The 18,592-nt window shown below is 37.6% G+C and overlaps 1 protein-coding gene across 2 annotated transcripts in view; it reads left to right on the top strand.

The window, feature by feature from the left end:
- The window catches only part of VIT (vitrin), a 181,409-nt gene that overhangs the window by 80,278 nt on the left and 82,539 nt on the right, over window positions 1-18,592 (top strand). For both annotated transcript variants that reach the window (XM_056813270.1, XM_056813271.1), the window contains exons 4-6: window positions 1,686-1,842; window positions 13,506-13,639; window positions 17,905-17,982. In XM_056813270.1, the coding sequence (XP_056669248.1) occupies window positions 1,686-1,842; window positions 13,506-13,639; window positions 17,905-17,982 (369 nt within the window). The remainder of the gene's footprint in view (window positions 1-1,685; window positions 1,843-13,505; window positions 13,640-17,904; window positions 17,983-18,592) is intronic.

Below are 18,592 nucleotides of genomic sequence, written 5' to 3' on the forward strand. Positions count from 1 at the left end.
GTAACAGTTAAAATTTAGGAATTTGGGGCAGAAATTAGTTTCTCTCTGCAAGGAGTATTATATTTTATGAGGTTTATTAAAGATTAAGGATTAAAGAAAATACAGAATAAGAAAGCACGTGACTAAGCCAGAGAGAGGCCTAGACACAACATCACCTACAGTATGAAAAAAAACACGTCTGCTTGCAAGCGGAAAACAAGGAAGAAAAGAGACCCCAAAGCCTTTGCAATCAGGTTAAATACCCTTCTCGGCCCAGGTGAGGTTACAAAGCATTCTGGGGAAGTGGAGCACGGACTTCTGGGGATTGAAGTCCTGGATTCGAGTCTATTTTTACACTTATTACTTATTACACGTTTATTAGCTGTGTGACACTGAACAAATCACTTTGCCCTATTTGCCTCCTTTTCCTCATCAATGAGCTGAAGAAGGAAACTACTCTGGCATTTTTGCCAAGAAAACTCCAAATGGGGTCCCAAAGAGTTGGACACAACTGAAAAAATGACTGAACAAAACCCAAAGCCAATGTTTGTGCATTATATCACATTAGCTCTTATCTCATTCTTCCACTTATTTCCCTAATAACTTGCTGATTGTTCAGCTTCATGTTTCCTAAGAATAGACCAGGAGAGTCTGAATTGAAGGCTTCTAACAGCAATAAGGTTAGCTTTGATTCTCTGAAGTTCTTCCTTGTTTTGGACCTGATCACAGTCTAACAGACTGGCAAACAGTTCCTTGTGCAAGTGGAGGAATCAGTGAAGCTAGCTGAGTAGCCTCTAGAATTGTTAATTTAGTGATTGGAGGGTTTGAGAATTATGGGGTGGGGTGAGTTGGTGTCTTTGTCTTTGTTTAAGCAAAATTGGGGCAGAGCTGATGGTTTGTTGTATTTTTATTTCTATATGAGGATGCTTTTTAGTTTTCTCCTCTTCCAATGAACTCATGAAATATCAAAAATAATAATTGACTTTTATTAAAAAATGTTCACATTTGCAAAGTGTGCTCATTTCTTCCCCTATGCTTCACAACAACTTTCTGAAGTAAATATTACAGGTGTGATTACTACCTTTTTATAAAAGAAAATGAGATAAAGAGAGGTTGTCCTCCCTATCCACTCTGCCATATGCAAAAGTAAAATCTTGTTCTAGTCTTGAGTACATTTAAGGCCACAAAGGCAAGTCAACAATCTTTTAACAATAGTGGATGACAGTCTATCAAGATCTAGCCTTATTTTTAAAAATATTGCTGTCCTCTGGATTTTGCACATCTTCACTTCCCAATATATTCTTTCCCTCCCCCTTTTAACAAAAAAGAGAGAAGAAAATTAGTTCAACAAAATTAATCAACACATCAACTCTGATTGGACTCATAGGAGTTAATACATCCATGGTTGCCCCCAATTCCCCTCTAAAAAAAGAGAGAGAAAGAGAGAGAGGGGTGAATTATCTCTTCTTTTAGAGGTCACCTCGAACCAGCTTTTGGCTTACACAGGGACACTGAAAACTGATGGTTTTCAGAAATATTCTAATGCAATGTTTGCTTTCATTTGGTGACTGAATGGGGCCAGGGGCAGGAACAGTTCTGCTTTGGGAGATTAAGTGAATAAACAGTCATAACCTCTTGTTGCTCACCCTGCATGTGGTTTCACCTGCAGCACTGGGTTTAATTTTGCCATCATTTTGCATTTGCAGCTGTGCCTCAGATCAACTGTGATGTCAAGGCTGGGAAGATAATTAATCCTGAGTTTATTGCGAAATGTCCAGCTGGATGTCAAGACCCCAAATACCATGTTTATGGCACTGACATTTATGCATCATATTCCAGTGTCTGTGGCGCTGCTGTTCACAGGTGGGGAGCTTTGAGCTATTTCGAGACCCAGCAGATCAAGGCATGGGTTCAGAGAGACTACACACAGTCAGATGGGATTACCTACTAGGGAAGAAACGAGTTGTCATGAGTTGCTTTTCATAGCACTAGCTGAAAAGGAGGATAGAATGAATCTTCACTTAAAGTTAGCTTTAAAAAAAGCTCTCTCTTAGTGGAAGATAAACATTTCAGTGGTTTCTATTTAAATCTGGGACAAATAAACCAAATAGAGTTGATCAGATTCAAAGACAGAAAAAAAAATGTTATCAATTTGTGCCTTATGGAAAGATAGAAAGAAGAGAAAGCTAAGACTTTTGATCAGAGCAGGATCCAAAAAGATCTTGACAAGCTAGAATATTGGGCCAAAGATAATGATTTGGAATTTCAATAGGAATAAAAGTAAAACCATATGCTTGGGTTAAAAAAAAAAAACTCTGCTTATACAAGAAGTAGGAGGCATGACTATGTTGTAGCAGTGTGTGTCTAGAAAAGATATGGGGCTTTTAAAGGAATACAATGATATGATATGACAGGGGGAAATAATATAAATAAGTAATATTAAATGCTAAAAATTCTAAGGCAATTTTCAGTTGCATTAACAGAAGCATGGCGTACAAAACCTGGGAGCTGGTAGTCTCATTATACTGTACCCTTGTCACATCTCTTCTGTAATATTATATTCAGTACTGGAAAGCATCCAGAAGACAACCAATAATGCCAAATGAGGACTGATTGAAGAAACTGGCACTGTTTATTGAGAAGAGACAATTTGGGAACTCATGATAGCTGTCTTCAAGTAACTAAAATGCTGTCGTAGAGGAGAGAGATAAATTTTGTTGAGCTTGGCTTCGAAGGGCAGAACTAAGGAAAAAATTACCAAGAGACAAATTTAGAATTAATATAATAAGAAACTTCCTAATAATTAGAATTATTCCAAAATGGAATGAGCAGCTTCAGAAAAAGGAGAGTTTTCCCTCACTTGAGATCTTCCAATGGCTGACATAATTTTCTGGGATATTTTAAGTCTTTTTTAATCCTCCCCCAGCCCCAGCAATGGTGGAAACTTTCCTCCTCCTTGTGTCTCCCCACTAAAATCTAAGCTCCTCAAAACTAGAGATTATTTCATTCTTTAAGGCTGTTCCCCAGGGCCTGAGGTACCATAAATGTTTAAAAATGCTTGTTGATTTGTTGATATTCCTATTAGAGTTCAGGTTGGGGGGGTGCACTTTTAGGATCCTTTCACTTCTGAAATTTTGTAATTCTGTGAGCTATGGATGAGTGGTTAAAAATTAATAAATCAATGAACAAATATTTAATACGCATCTACTATGTTCCAGGTAGTGTCCTGAGAATATTAAGACAAAAAGTTAATGGCTTCTACTCTCCAGTAGATTGCATTCTATCAAGAGATTCAGCACATAAATATATAAGTATTTATAGAGTTAATGTGATTTTTAGTTGATGGGGGCAGCACTAGCTACTTAGTCTAGCCCTGGGAGGTCCACAAGGTAGGTGAAAAGAAATGTCAAAATAAGAAGATACTAGGAAAGGCAGCTAAGTGGCTCAGTGGACAGAGAAACAGGCCTGGAGACAGGTCTGTGTGACCCTGAGCAAATCACTAAACTCTACTTGCATAGCCCTTACTGCTCTTCTACCTTAGAATAAATACTTAGTTTTAGTATTTCTAAGACAGAAAGGAAAGGTTGTTGTTGTTGTTTTAATGATTTGGGACATGTTCTGTTGATAAAAAAAAAAAGAAAAAACTAAGAAAATAAGGAGGTAGGCATAGGTGCCACTTCTTTTATAAACTATTTAACTAAGATCAATGAGAACAAGATCATCAGATCATAGATACGGACCACGAAGGAATCTTGGAAATCATCTAAAGCAACCTTCTCATTGTAAAAATTAAGAAATGGAGTCCCAAAAAGGTCAAGTGGCTTGCCCAAGGTAGTGAATGGTGAAGCAAGAATTCAATCCTCTGACTCCAAATTCATCACTATTTCCACTGTCTCTTGCTTTAAAGATTTCTCCCCAAAATAACATAAAATACTGGTAGTTCTGGAGCTAGCATCAATGTTTCTTGACTCATAGTTTAGTATTCTTTCTATTACATTAATACTGCCCCTCCTAGGTAACAAAATTGCCACTACATCTATATGTACTGGTTCTATTGAAGTATCCTAGCATAGCTACCAGATAGAGACTAGACTTCAGATTTCATTAATATAGAGAACTCTCAAAAAAAGAAACTCCCTCTACCAAGAAAAGTCAACACTTTCAATGTACTTTATAACCTTAGAGAGGTTCTTGGGATGCTTAGAAGTTAAGTGACTTGCCTGGAGTCACCTAGTTTGTGTCAGAGGTTGGACTTGACCCTAGCTCTTCCTAGCTCCAATGCCATCTCCCCTTCTTCTCACTGCCTTTCCAGGATCATAGATTTTAGAAATGGAGAATTCAAGACTTTAGAAATCACTTAGCCCAACCCCATCATTTCATAGATGAGAAAACTGAGTCCAAGAGAAGTTAAGTATTGTGGAAGAGGCATGAAGAGAGAGGACTTGCAAGCCAGGTCATGCAAGAAACAAGGCTGGGGACCTGTCTGTCAATCAAGATTTGCTCAAAGATGTATAACTAGTAAATGGTAAAGCCAGTATTTAAACCCAAACACTCTGACTCAAAATCCAGTTCCTTTTGACAGTACAGAACTCTTGATAACTCCACAAAAAGTGTATGTGCCAAAGTTGAATCATTTCTGAAATCATGGTTTATGGATGGCTTTGGATTTTTGAGACTGACTGGCATCCCAACCTAAGCTAAATGCTAAAACCCTAGCAACAAGTTCAAAAAATGCTCTTCTTTGCTCAATGTCAGTTTTACCAAATCTTAACATCTGGCTATTTGGAATGTTCCTGGACAATACTATGCCAAAAGACATAGAATCATCCTGTGTTTTTATGACATACTCCATGAATTTTTCCACTGCAAACAGCAGTCAAATCGGTAATTAACAACCAACTCTTGAATCCTGATCATCAGCTTTTACATTTGTAAGGCTTTCAAAATGACATTCTATAATAGCAAATATTATTATAGTCTGCCAACCACATGAAAGGTGTAGCAAATACAAGATCCCACTGTGCTTACCACTGGATTCCATAAAGCAAAGTCTGACAACAAGGTATCCCCTTGTGCATGTGTGAAAATAATGAAAGATTCTTTAAAGGATGGAACAAAGATGACTTTGCTTGACAATCTGCTGTTTATTAACATCAAGCTAGGCATAAAACAGGGAGGTGTATACTTGCCAAAGGTGTTTGCCATTGTCTAGGAGGATGTAAAAAACCATTTGGAATAGGGTTTGTCAATAGAATATCCAAATATAGCCATTCAGTGTCCTGAAGTCCTTTCCAAGAATCTTAACTATACTTTCTTTTGCTCAATGCTTTGTTTTCAAAAAGTTTCAGAAGTTCAGGATGGTTTTCTTGTATTATTTCTTGCAATAAGATATTAAATATTTTCAAATTGCATTGTTCTTCTAGGAAACCTAGGAATCTTCAATTGTCTCTGGGCTTTCTGTCTCCAAAATCAATGGGTTTTGCTTTTATAGACTAGATCATGCATTTTTTTAAACATTATTACCCCCACTTCTCTCCTTTTAAAAAAAAAACCCTTTATCTTCTATCTTAGAATCAATACTGTGTATTGGTTCCAAGCAGAAGAGCAGTAAGAGCTAGGCAAGGGGGTTAAATGACTTACCCAGGGTCATATAACTAGGAAGAGACTGAGGTCAAATTTGAACCCAGAACTTCCAGTCTTCAGACCTTACTTTCTATCCATTGAGGCACCTAGCTTCCCTTTCTTTCCTTCTTAATTATCCTTCACTTCAATATTTTTGTATTCCAAACTAGTTATCCTTTTCTTTAATTCTTTAGAGAAATTCACCACTGTAGATTCAGTTTTTTTTTTCAATCTGTTTATTATTTCCTCTATAAAGGCTAGAAATTCTAACATTTTCCCCTTTCTAGTTCCTTTTCTTAAGGTTTTCACTTCTCTTTTGAGCCATTCTACAATACCTTGTTGTTAGTCTATGTTTTTTTGAAATTCTCAGAGGATATGTGTTTCATTAAACTTTGATTCTATTTCCTTTGCCTCATGACATTTAAGAGAGGTTTTTAATTTCATTCTTCCTTTGAATCTTAATATCTTTTCTGTTGATTTATCTCCTTGTAGTTTATTTTGGTTTAATTCTCTTTATCTTAAAATTTTGGTATGTCAGCTTTTTCTCTTTATATTCCTATGTGCAGTGAGTCCTCTTTTGCTGGTGGGTATACATGTCTGTTCTTTCATCTGCCTCAGCTTCCTCCCATATTGGAGAATTGAGTTTTACTGGCCTTCATATCTCCCCTAAGTCACTTCTGAGAAGATAAGCCTGCCCTTTCCTTCAGGCCCAGTGCAGCCACATGTACTGACCCTGACAATGAAATGGGGAATGGAAAGGGGGTTGGGAATGATGCCTGAAAAGTTTCTGCAGCAGCAGGGGACTTTCTGTGTAGCTTCCAGCCAAGCCCATGAGTCAATTTGTACATCCATGCTAGAGCATGAAGGCTGGTGGGGTAGGGAAGCAGAGTAATAATAACAGTAAAAATATCAACAACAATAATAATAAATGGCTAACATTTATATAGCATCTACTACTGCCCTAAACACTTTACAAGTATTACTTCATTTTATCCTTACAACAACCTTAGGATTTAGGTTTTATTATTATCCTTATTTTATAGGGATGGAAAATGAGCCCAAGAAAGGTTAAATAACTTAACCAGCATCACAAAGCTAGTAAGTGTCTGAGACTGGACTTGAACTCATCTTCCTGACTCCAGGTCCAACACTCAATCAACTCTGCATTAAAGATGAATGTTTTCCAGTGTTCATTTATAAGGCTTTTGCTTTATTGGACTTCTATCTTTCTTGTCCTATGGATTCAACTATAATTGCTTTATATCTTGTACATAATTCCTCTTTTGATGGGGTTTTTTTTTGAGTGTTAGTAGAGAGCAGAGAAACTGTTTACTCTTCCAGTTTATTAGACACATGATCTGAAAGTCAGACGTAAAAATTTTCTATACTGGTCAGGTTTCCCAAATGTTTATAAATGACATTGTGATAATTAAATCAAGCACCAGGATGTTACAAAGCCTGATAAATAAGATACACAATCATTTAAAGGAATTCAATCTTGTATTAACTACAAAAACTAAATAGAGGGAGAATGCCTACCTTCTAGATTATTAGATCTGTAATTAGGGTGGGGATACTAGGGCTTTGTCCATGGCACCATATGCAGAGGGCACTGATAATACTTGTCATCTATAAGCAATGGAGAAACATCAAAACTTAGTACCTAGTTAAGGAGTTTAGTTAGTTAAAATACTAAGCTACCCAATGATAGACTGAGTGAATTCTTATTTTTCTCACTTTCACCTTCAGATGAGAGTGTCATTCATGCCATTTATTGGTGTGATTTGTGGTACTTGCCCCAGATACAAATTCTTAGAAACAAAGGCCTGTGTTTTTAATATTAATATTCTTCCTGTGGTATTAAATAGCTATGAGATATAGAATATCACAGTCTCTAAGGAATTAAAGTTAAGAGTCAACAAAAGAACAGTGAAGAAGAACATAATGGATATGAATAGGCCACAGAATATCAATAATGAAAAACTGTTTAAAAATATAGCCTAAAGGATATATCATCATAATGATATATGACTGGAAAAGAAGGTTGGCCAATCAAATGATATAAGCAAGGAATAACAAGTGGATAATTCACATACTCCATTGATCAGTAATCAGTCTCAATCATCAGTAGACAATGTTGGAGATCTAGAGAAAAAGGTTTCTACCATGTTGGATAGGGCTCTTTTGAGTGAAAGATGTAGACAGCAGCATTCGGTGGAAATTTTTTCAAGGGGATGTTTCTTCACTTTACCTAAAGGCATTATTTCAATACTGTTTATTTTTTTTTAATCCTTACCTTCTACCTTGTATCAATTCTAAAGCAGAACAGCAAATGCTATGCAATCAGGGTTGAGTGACTTGCTCATGGTCACACAGCAAGGAAGGGTCTGAGGCCAGATTTGTACCCAGGATGGATTTGAAGTCTGATGATCTAAGTTGAAACCTTGATTCCTCTACTTCCTATTTGTTTGATCTCAAGCACTTAATGTCTCTAAGTTACAGATTCCTTATATATAAAGTGAGGGAGATGGACTAGATGAGCAATAGAGTCCCTTTCAGTTTGAAATTTTTGCTCTCCTGTTAGGGTGTTGAACAGAATGAAAGCATGTGACTATTGCTGTCTCCACTGAGGAAAGGAGAACCCATCCCAATGAAATCACAGACCTATGGAAGAAGGGTGAGAGTCCTGACCTGCCCCAATTAATATTATCACTAAGACCCAAACAGGTCCAATGAAACAATCAAAAATGTAAACTAGTCATGATGAAGGAAGGGAATAAACTTTTATAAAGGACCTACTCCATGCCAAGCACTTTTCAAAGCACTTTCATAAACATTACCTCATTTGATAATATGTGTGAAGAAGTCCTTAATTAATTTGAGAGGATTAACTGTGCTTTGGTCATTGGCTAGAGAGATAATATAAAAATAAGACAAAGGAGGAGGCTAAATAGATGAAGAAGAACCCTGTAGCAAGTAGAGAGACCTGGACTAACATATCATCCTGTCCAGCAGAGGAGCCTTGACAGTGCAATGGATAAAGTACCTGAAGTCAAGAAGATTCATCTTCCAGAGAAATGGCAAACCACTCTAGTATCTTTGCCAAGAAAACCCCACATGAGCTCAGTAAGGATTAGACAACAACTGGGGTAGCTAGGTTGCTCATGGATAGAGGATCAGGCCTAGAATCAGGAGAACCAGGGTCCCAATATTCCAAGCTGGGTGACCCTGGGCAAGTCACTTCATCCTATTTGTCTAGCCTTTTCCCTTCTGTCTTAGAATTGTTACAAGGACAGAAAGTAAGTGATCTTTAAAAAAATGATAGACACAACTGAACAACAAACAGTGAACTTCATGAAGATTATAAAAGGAGAATGGATTTCTAGGCCAGTGATCATAATACACCCTTTTTACCACAAATATTCTCTACCCTTATGCCTTACTACCATTGGAATTTAAATTTGAGTGCATTCTCCACATGGATCTTATGTGAGCAAAGGAAGAATACACCCCTGGGTTTGGAGTGGAATGTTTTCATCATTGCTATTCTTACCATCCTCTTAGTTCACACTTCTGCAGAAAGGTAGATGAGGTCATTGACTGATAATCAGTAGGAAACACACCAGTGGAAGCTCTTTAGGAGGAAACTGCCATCAGGGCTACCCCTAGAACCCTGAGTAGGAGGAGTCATCCAGTCTATGAATATACCCCACCTATACAAAGGAGATTTAAGGGAATGAGCCCAAAAGGGGACATTAAAAAGATAACAAAGTATATTTACATAACACTTTCAACCTTTTCAAACACTTTTGCATCTGCTCTCTTGGTGGATTTTTTCCCTTCATCTCACCTCATGAGGTCCATAGGGCAGATAATATAATCCCCATTTGAGAGATGAGGAAATTAAATCAGTCTAATAAAGGAGCATAACTGGTCAGAACTACAACTCAGGTCTCCTGAGTCCCAGGCCAAAGATTTCCACACTACCTTTATCATCCCCCCCCCCCAAAAGAGCAACCACAGGAACAGGAAATTCTCAGATTCAAATGAGAGCATTAATTGAACTTGGAAGTAAAAAGGACAATGCAGAGTAGAGGAGTCAGCAGAGTTAAGCAGAAACATCCAGGAAAAGCTTCCTTTGAGAAATGAAGTTTTAGTTATATTACTGGAAGTTATAGATTCACAAAGCTTTCAAAGTGAGGAAGGGCCATCTAGTCATTTTGGCATTTATATAATTGAGAAAACTGAATCCCAGAAAAAAGAAAGTGGCTTAATAAAGGTCACATGGCCAGTAAGTGGCAGGGATGGAACTCAATCTCCACTTTTCCAATGGCACATCTATTACTGCTCCTTCCAGTATCAATGAATCATTCTAGGTGGGTGAACAGCCTGCTTATTCGAATGACAAAGAGGATAAGCTGATGCCTTTCAGAGGCCAGACCTAAGACTAGCCTGGCTAGAGAAGAGCAGCTGCATTGAAGAGAAAGAGGAGGAGAGGAAGGAAGGAAGGAAGGAAGGAAGGAAGGAAGGAAGGAAGGAAGGAAGGAAGGAAGGAAGGAAGGAAGGAAGGAAGGAAGGAAGGAAGGAAGGAAGGAAGGAAGGAAGGAAGGAAGGAAGGAAGAGAGGGAGGTTGGGAGGGAGGGAGGGAGGGAGGGAGGGAGGGGGGGAAGGGAAGGGGGAAGGAAGGATGGAAGGAAGGATGGAAGGAAGGAAGGAAGGAAGGAAGGAAGGAAGGAAGGAAGGAAGGAAGGAAGGAAGGAAGGAAGGAAGGAAGGGAGGAAGGAAGGAAGGAAGGAAGAAAGGAAGGGAGGGAGGAAGGAAGGGAGGAAGGAATGGAGGAAGGAAGGGAGGAAGGAAGGGAGGGAGAAGGAAGAGGAGGAAAAGACAAAAGACCTCTGAGCACTAGGAAAAGAAGCTTAGATGATAAACCTTTAGCTGTACAAAGTTACTTAAGGTTGATATACCACCAGGGATTAATGTGATGAAAAATTAGTTAGAAATATTACTCTTCATGCAAAAAGACATGGAAATTTCCTCGGTTAAAGCCAGAAGTTCTGTTCCTGGCAGTTTTCTTTCTCAAACTGATTTTAGAGAGCAAAATAAGGTGGGTGAAAGTGGGGGCTTAAATGTCAAAAGGACTTTATTGATCTAAAACTCATAAGGGAAAGAGCATTGTTTTATTTTGTTTTTTACCATGACTAGTTTTGTCACATATCTAGTTGGATGTGACAAGATTTGGGAGAGATTTGCAAGAAGATACTATTTTTTAGAAGAGGTTAATATTTTATATTAAAGGATTTCATAGCAATAAAATTTTACAACTACATTCCACCTCTAATGATTTACCAGGTCTCCCTGACTAAGCAAGTCCCTTGATTCAATTTCAGAACAAGAGATTATTGGACATATTTAAGAGAATATAATTTGTCTTTGGCTCATTTTCTTCCCAGAATTAATCCCTGTATTTATAGAGGAATCAAAGAAAAGGGAGATGGCTCAGAGTGAAGAGTCCTTCACAGGCAGCAGAGGTGACTACACTGACTTCTGACAAGATCACCTACTGCCAAGACCAGAATTGGATCAGAAACTAGCCATAAGGCCTGAGATTCAGTTGTTTCTCAGCTTGTCTACTGGCCCATAGGTTATGCTAGTGATTTCTAACCTGTGAACTGGAGACTTCTTGGGGTATCTACAAAGTTCTTTCAAAAGGTTCATATAATGAAATTAAAATTGATTTAAGAAAATATTCCTCCCTTCTGCAAACAAGATAAATACTCTCTCAATAGGTATAGATGCGATACTGTTTTTCAAATGTATACCAACCTATTATGAGTATAAAATTACATATTCACTGATACGCCTTAACAAATTCAAACAAATTTTATACCATTACACATTTTCTCAGCTAATGAATGTTAATAAATATAAATAATATATTTATTAAATAATAAAAGGGATCTTCATATTTGAAAAGAACAATTCCTAGGAATATAGATTTAGGAGAAGTCTTTTTCTGATTTTACAGAGGAAGAAAACTGAGCTCCAAAGAGTTCTGAAATGTCTTGCTTAAATCTATAAGGTAGTAGCAGAGCTATATTTGAACCCAGGTCCAAAGAGTACAAATTCAATCACTCTTTGTGGTAAGAGTAAACAATGAGGACCACTTAGTTACCAATAAAATAATCAATGAGAGTTTGTTGGTCACCTATTATACTACTAGTATTGTGGTCCATTCCTGAGGGTACTTACAAGAATTATTCAATGTTACCTCAAAGAACTGAGAGTTCAGTAGAGAGCATGAGTCACCCTAACCATTAAAGTCAAAACCATATAGAAAATATATCATTGCTTAATGGTACATTTCAGTTCAGTGTGGGCTTTAGTGTGAATTAAAGTAATTAGAGATTGTGGGAACTGAACTAAAGCACAAAAATAGTCAAAATTTACCCCAAAGAGAAAGAAGCAGAATATTCCTGATTGAAATAGCAATATAAATAATGGTAAGAAAGCTGAATTTAGGATCAGGAATTCTGGATTTGAGGAATGATTCTATCATTTATTATCTATGTAACTTTGAACAAGTTATTCAACTTCTTTCACACCAAGTTTCTTCGTCTATAAAATGAAGAGGTTAATTTGGTGATCTCAAAGGTTCCTTCCAACTCTAATAGTCTATGACTGTAATATTTAGGGTTCAGCAGAGGGCAATAACCACAATGTGCCAAGTCAATGAAAGGGCACCAACCTTGCATTGATAGTAGGAAATCATAGTTCTAGTTCCTACCATGCTAAAATTATACTTAATTAAAGGATTCTCATTTGGAGAAATTTCTACTACCCCTTGTAATAAAGGATATACTTGGAGATAGAGAGATACTACCAGAGGGTGTCTATGTCTATTTTTCCACCCATTCCCTCCTACCTCCCTTTTCCTCCCCCCTTTTAGTCAGCCACCTTTCTATGTAACTCAAGGTTAACTGTGAGGATTAGAGAAGATACTTTTCCCCTCTTTCTCAAGTAAGGAGGTTTATTGGGGAAGATAGGACAGGATGGAGGAAAAGGTAAGAGGGATGGGGTATTCCCTAATCTATACAAGAAGTTAGGAGGGTAATAAGAAAATGACAGTTCTGTCACCACTGTGACACAAAGTCTATCAGGGAGATATGAGGACAATTATTTTCTTCTTTCTTCTTTTCCAAACAGCCAGATAATCTCAGCTTGGTTAATTCAAGTCCAGAGACACAATTAGCTCTTCAGGGTCAGCCACCACCCTCAGCCACATAAAAACTTCTTCCAGGAGGGGAAGGGAGGCAGGAGGGAGCGGGTGGAAAAACAGGTGGCATTTGAGGGAGGAGGGTAGGCAAAATCTTGATCCATTAGCCATTTAGTAGTGACCCATAGACACCCTCTGGTAGTATCTCTCCAAGTATATCTTTTATTACAACAGAAACCCAGAAGTCTATTTATTACAACTGGCACCCCAGATGTCTAATTTATTATACCCTGAAATAGGCTTACATATTCGATGTTGTTTAGAAAAAAATGGGCTTGGGAAGTATTAAAAAGAGAATTCATTTAGCATTACATTTAAAAAGTATTAATTGAAATTTCTAATAAAAATTACTTCTTTTGTTGGAAAAGGAAATTTGAGAAGATAGAAAGAACTGTCAGGACAATTAGTGAGAGAAATTCTGAGATCAAATAATGGGTTATGTTTTGAAGAAGACATTTCTATGGGTTAGGATTTTGACAATTTTTTTTTTGGTTTCTTAATTTCTCTGTCTCCACCTCTGTTTAGAGAGGCAGGGATCAGTTTATTAATAGTTCTCTGTCTATGCCAGACAATTTGTCAGTGAAGTAGGTTTCTTTTCATTCTTACTTCAGATGTTATTCTTTGTTCACAGTGGTGTAGTTGATAATTCAGGAGGAAAAATCCTTGTTCGAAAAGTTGCTGGACAATCTGGGTACAAAGGAAGTTACTCCAATGGAATCCGGTCATTGTCCCTGCCCCGATGGAGAGAATCTTTCATAATCTCAGGTACCCTCAAAACCACTGAAATATTTCTAAACTTGTGGCTCATGCCCCATTTTTCATTAAAGGCCTGGTAGGGAATAAGGAGACTAGAAAAGAGAATGCTGTTCTTCCTGAGTGGCTTTAATGATTAGAGTTATATAATTTTAGATTTTAATCATCACTTGATGATTCAAGATTCTCAGGTCTCTTTGAATATATAATAGGAATCTACAGGTCCTATTTAAAGACAGTCAAGAGTAGTTAGGAATTTAAGTTTTGGAACTCATGTCTCAATGTTTCAGTGCTAAGACCTATTTCCCTTTAGATTTTTGGCAAGTAAATAAACAACAGATTCAGAAATCTACTCTTGGCAAAGAATTGACGTAACATTAAAATTTTCACCATTTTTCTTTAAATATTCTGTCCATTTCACCCTTTTGTTTCCATTAGTTATTAAGTTGGCATTCAACAAGCACACCTGGCATTCTGCTTCACCTTAGGCAAATGGCCTATTCTAGCTCATAGACCAGGAACTGGAATGGGCCTTAGAGGTCACATTGCCCAACTCCTCCATTTTCCTAATGAAACTGAAGCTCAAAGAGATTAAGTAATTTGACCAGGGTCACATGGTTAATGGTAACCAACAGAGCCAGAATTTAAACTAGGGTCCCTTTCACTCTATAGAACTCCCTCTAAAAAGAAACCTAGAACATTCATTTTGGAGGACTCTCTGGAAGACCAAATTGACTCTAGGATATAACTAAGGAGACTGAAAAGCCCTAGGGCTCTTGGGAATATTTATGGTACTTTGTAAAAGATCCAGAATTAAGCGTAGGTTTCTTCAGATAAAAACTACTTGTGACATTTTAGAGCTGGAAGAGATCTTAAAGATTGCCCTGATCCTTTTACAGATGGAGAAATGAAGAGTCAAAAGCATTAATTCACTTACCCAGGGTTAGTTGGTGAGAAAAGCAGGAATAGAACCAGTCCCCTAACTCCCAGTCCAGCATACTTTCTATGTCACCATAAGGTCTGAGCAAGATCAAGAATGCAGTAACAGAACTGGAATGGGCCTTTTAAGAGAATTCCAAGCTAGAGTAACTTCTGCATCTCTCTGGGCCTCTCTGGACATGACCAGCACTCTGTAAGACCAGCTTCCAGTTGAATTTCACAAGTTACAAGCCAGGAATCACATTAAAATACTAAATCATCAGAGCCAGAAAATAGGACCTAGAGATACACATCCCACCCATAAACACTAGACATTTGCCAAAAGAAAGATGTGATCCTTGAATTCTTAACCTGCAATTCCCAATTCCCAAACCTAACCAAGTAATTCCCAAACTCCAACAGTAAAATGAATGTCATCATTTCTTTGAGTCAAGATTTTTAGGTCTTTGCAATGAAAATCATTATGTTAAGATATTTCACTGTAAAATCCTAGCAGGTGTCTCAATCTCCCTACCTTCTATTTGGTGACATTGGAGTGAAGTTTTGGAGAATTTCTTGGCTTTGTTTTGGGAATGTTAAATATTTGTGTTTCTGAAACAATGAGGAAGTCTCTTCTACATGGCTGAGTTAGAGGTTTGCACTGTGTCATGAAGGTATAAATTGACTGGCAGCCCAAATAATCATAATCATTAGGCAGTCACATGGTCACCTCCAGCATGGTGTGCACCCTTGGCTTTCTGCCAACCAGCTTAACTGGATTATGTCAAGATTCTCACTTGAAAACTGAGATGCCTCAGTGACCTTTCTTTGAGTTTTTATTTCCAATTTTCACACTTCACTGTACTCCTCTAATTAATACACTGAGGTTGGCTTGAGAAGGAGGGGGACGTGGGCATTTTTGTCAGCAGGATATTTCCACACAATTCAGGAAAGGAATAGATATGTGATTCCCTCAAGAGCTTTTGGATATTACCCATCTGTTTCCTGATCTATGCTATAGAAGGTTAAGATCAGATTCCTTTTCATTTTGAGTAATACATAGAAAATAAGATGGTATATTTTTTCCAGTGAGATGCTTGTTCACAAGTGCACTTACCTGAGTCAGGAAAGAAAAAAAAAAGATTTGTAATCTATATCATGTGATATGAGGGCTTGTAAATCTCAGCCTCTTGCTCACTAGATCATTTTCTGAGCTGAAGGGAATTAGAGAAACTAATCACATAATTCTCACAAAATTTAAGAGTTGAAAAGGACCTCAATGGCTCCCTATATCAACCCATTCCAAGCTTCCTTCCTGTTGTGTCCCATTTCAGTGGCATTCAAGTAACCTAAAATAGCACTGGAATTAGAATGAGTGGACCTGAGTTCAAATCCTGGGTCTGATATTATGTAATACCATAGAAATATATATATATATATGTGTGTGTGTGTGTGTGTGTTTGTGTGTGTGTATATATATATGTACATATATATATAATAATGACATAACAATAAAGTGCAAATCACTTAGCCTGTCAGGCCTTGGAGCTTTTGTAGTTGGATTAGTTCCATCTCTAAATCTAAGATCTTTTGACCCTAAATATTCAGTCTACAGTGGTAGTTATGAGATTTGTTAACAAATATATAAATTTGATTATATAAATATAATCAGTGGATTAAGAGCTAGGCTCTTAATGGGAGATCAATCCTAGATTCAAATTTGACCTCAGACCCTTCCTAGCTCTATGATCCTGGGCAAGTCACTTAACCTCCATTGCCTAGCCCTTACCACTCTTCTGCCCTGGAACCAATACATAGTATTGATTCTAAGGCAGAAGGTAAGGGTTTAAAAACAACAACAACAATAACAACAACAAGTATGTAAATCACCTCTGAGTGACTAGTAAAATCTTGAAGCAAGATGTTTTGTCTTTAGCATTCCTAGGTTGCCCAATCTCCATACGTTTCTTAGCTTTTACTGTGCCCCACCTCAGATGTATGATATCCTCATAGTTCCTCTGCCACCAGAACTCCCAGAACTTCTAAAATCACAGACTGTAGAAATCACGTACTTTAACTCTGACCATCAGCCTACTCTCTTCTTTTCAGGAATAGACTAAAATGTTTCAATTTGAAAGGATCTTAAGATCAAATTATTTTACAGAGTAGGAAACTGAGGCTTTCAAAGGTAAAGTGACTCACCCAACATCACACAGCTAATTTGTGACAGAGTGAACTACAGCCCAAATCCAGGGATTTTCTCTGCACTCTATCACCTCTAAGTACCACCTTCCCTTCTAAGAGAATACAAATTCTTAGGGTCTAAGATTTAGAAGTGGAAGGAACCTTAGACACCATCTTATTCAACTCCCCCACACTCCAGGCGAGGACATTTAGGTCCCCCCAAAATAAATGGTTTATCCAAAGCCCCACAGGTAATAAGTAGCAAAACCAGCTTTTGAACCTAGATCCTCTAATTCCAAATCTATTATTTTTTTCCCCATTGCTCTGGCATATAATTAAATATATAAAGTTAGCATTCTTCACTGTTCCCCAGACATCAGAAGTTCTTTCTGGACCACTACTGAATGTTTTTTTTTTTTTGTATCTGTTTCATTTTAGATTTCTTTATGGTCATGTGGTGTCAATGAAACAAAGATATTTTCAAAGATGAGAATGGGAGGCAGTGATTTGGGGCAAAGGATACTGGATCATAGGACCTAGGTTCAAGTCCTGGCTCTGCTATTTTTTATCTGTCTGACCTTGGGCAAGTCATTTAACCTCTCTGAGCTTCAGTTTCATCTATAAAATGAGGCAATTGGTCCAAATGATCTCTTAGGCCCCCTTCCAGCTCTAGCTGGATCATATTAATTATGATGATCTTATTATGATTTATTACAATCTTATTAATCCTCTTGGCTCTGAATGTATGGTCTTTGATTATCCTATACCCAACTTCTGAATAAAGTCTATCCACCCACTATTCAGAAGTGTAGCTTTTTGCTTGCTTTCATTTATCTACTGAAATTAAATCTCTAAAACTATAAACAAATACCCAAGTTTACATATCATGTTTCCATGAGTCAGGATTGAGACCTAATGTTGAATATTTCCAGTTGCAGGGATTTCATTGTTCCTATTCAAATCTTCCTAATAGAGTAAGGCTCAGGAGAGAAAACTAAATGTTTCTTTGCTTTTGATATTTGTTTTTAATAGCTCTGCCCAGGATGGGCTGGCTTTGTGCCTTCTTAACATAGATAACTTCAAGGAAAATGGGTAATGAGAAATAGAATCAATTAATATGGAGGGTCAGCTAAAAGCGCCTCCTGGAGAAATAATCAAATATTTTCTTTTTTCAGAAGGTAAACAAAAAAGAGGCGTGACCTACCCATCAACTCTTGAATATTCATCTCCCAAAAGCTCAACTGCTAAAGCAGGCAAGTGATTGATTTCCTGTATGACTCAAAGAAATGATCCCGATCAGCTTCCCACATACCCCCGCCCTCCTCAACTCCAACCCCCAGTTTCTCAGAAGAGTGACAAAAATCAATATTCCAATATTGGGATTCCCCAGAAGCTAAGAAAATTTTAGAATATAAGCACCTTAAGGACAGGAATTCTTCCATTTTTGTCCTTGTGTAGCTCTAGCATCTAGCACATGTCTATAACCTAGTAGTTGCTTAATTAGGATAGGCACTTGGACATGTGATTTCATTAGTATATGGAACCACCTAGGAAGGAAACTCCTTCTACCAAGGCCAGTTAGCACATCCTCTGCAAATTAGACAGTTGCCTAGAGCATTCAGAAGTGACCTGTCCAGGGCCACATAGCCCAGGGTCTACACAGCTAGTATGTGTCAGAGATAAGACCTGAACCCAAGTCTTCTTGGGAGCCTGGCTCTGTATACATTGCACCAGGTTGCCTGATGAGATCAGCTCGACAAATTACATGTGGGTCAATGAACTGGGGTGAGAGAAATGATTCTGGGAAGCAGGAGGGTCAAAGACAGACTGACAGATGGACACAAAGTCCTCTTGCTGATCAGT

The sequence above is a fragment of the Monodelphis domestica genome, chromosome 1, assembly GCF_027887165.1.
Source record: "Monodelphis domestica isolate mMonDom1 chromosome 1, mMonDom1.pri, whole genome shotgun sequence".
In the NCBI taxonomy this organism is placed as follows: domain Eukaryota; kingdom Metazoa; phylum Chordata; class Mammalia; order Didelphimorphia; family Didelphidae; genus Monodelphis; species Monodelphis domestica.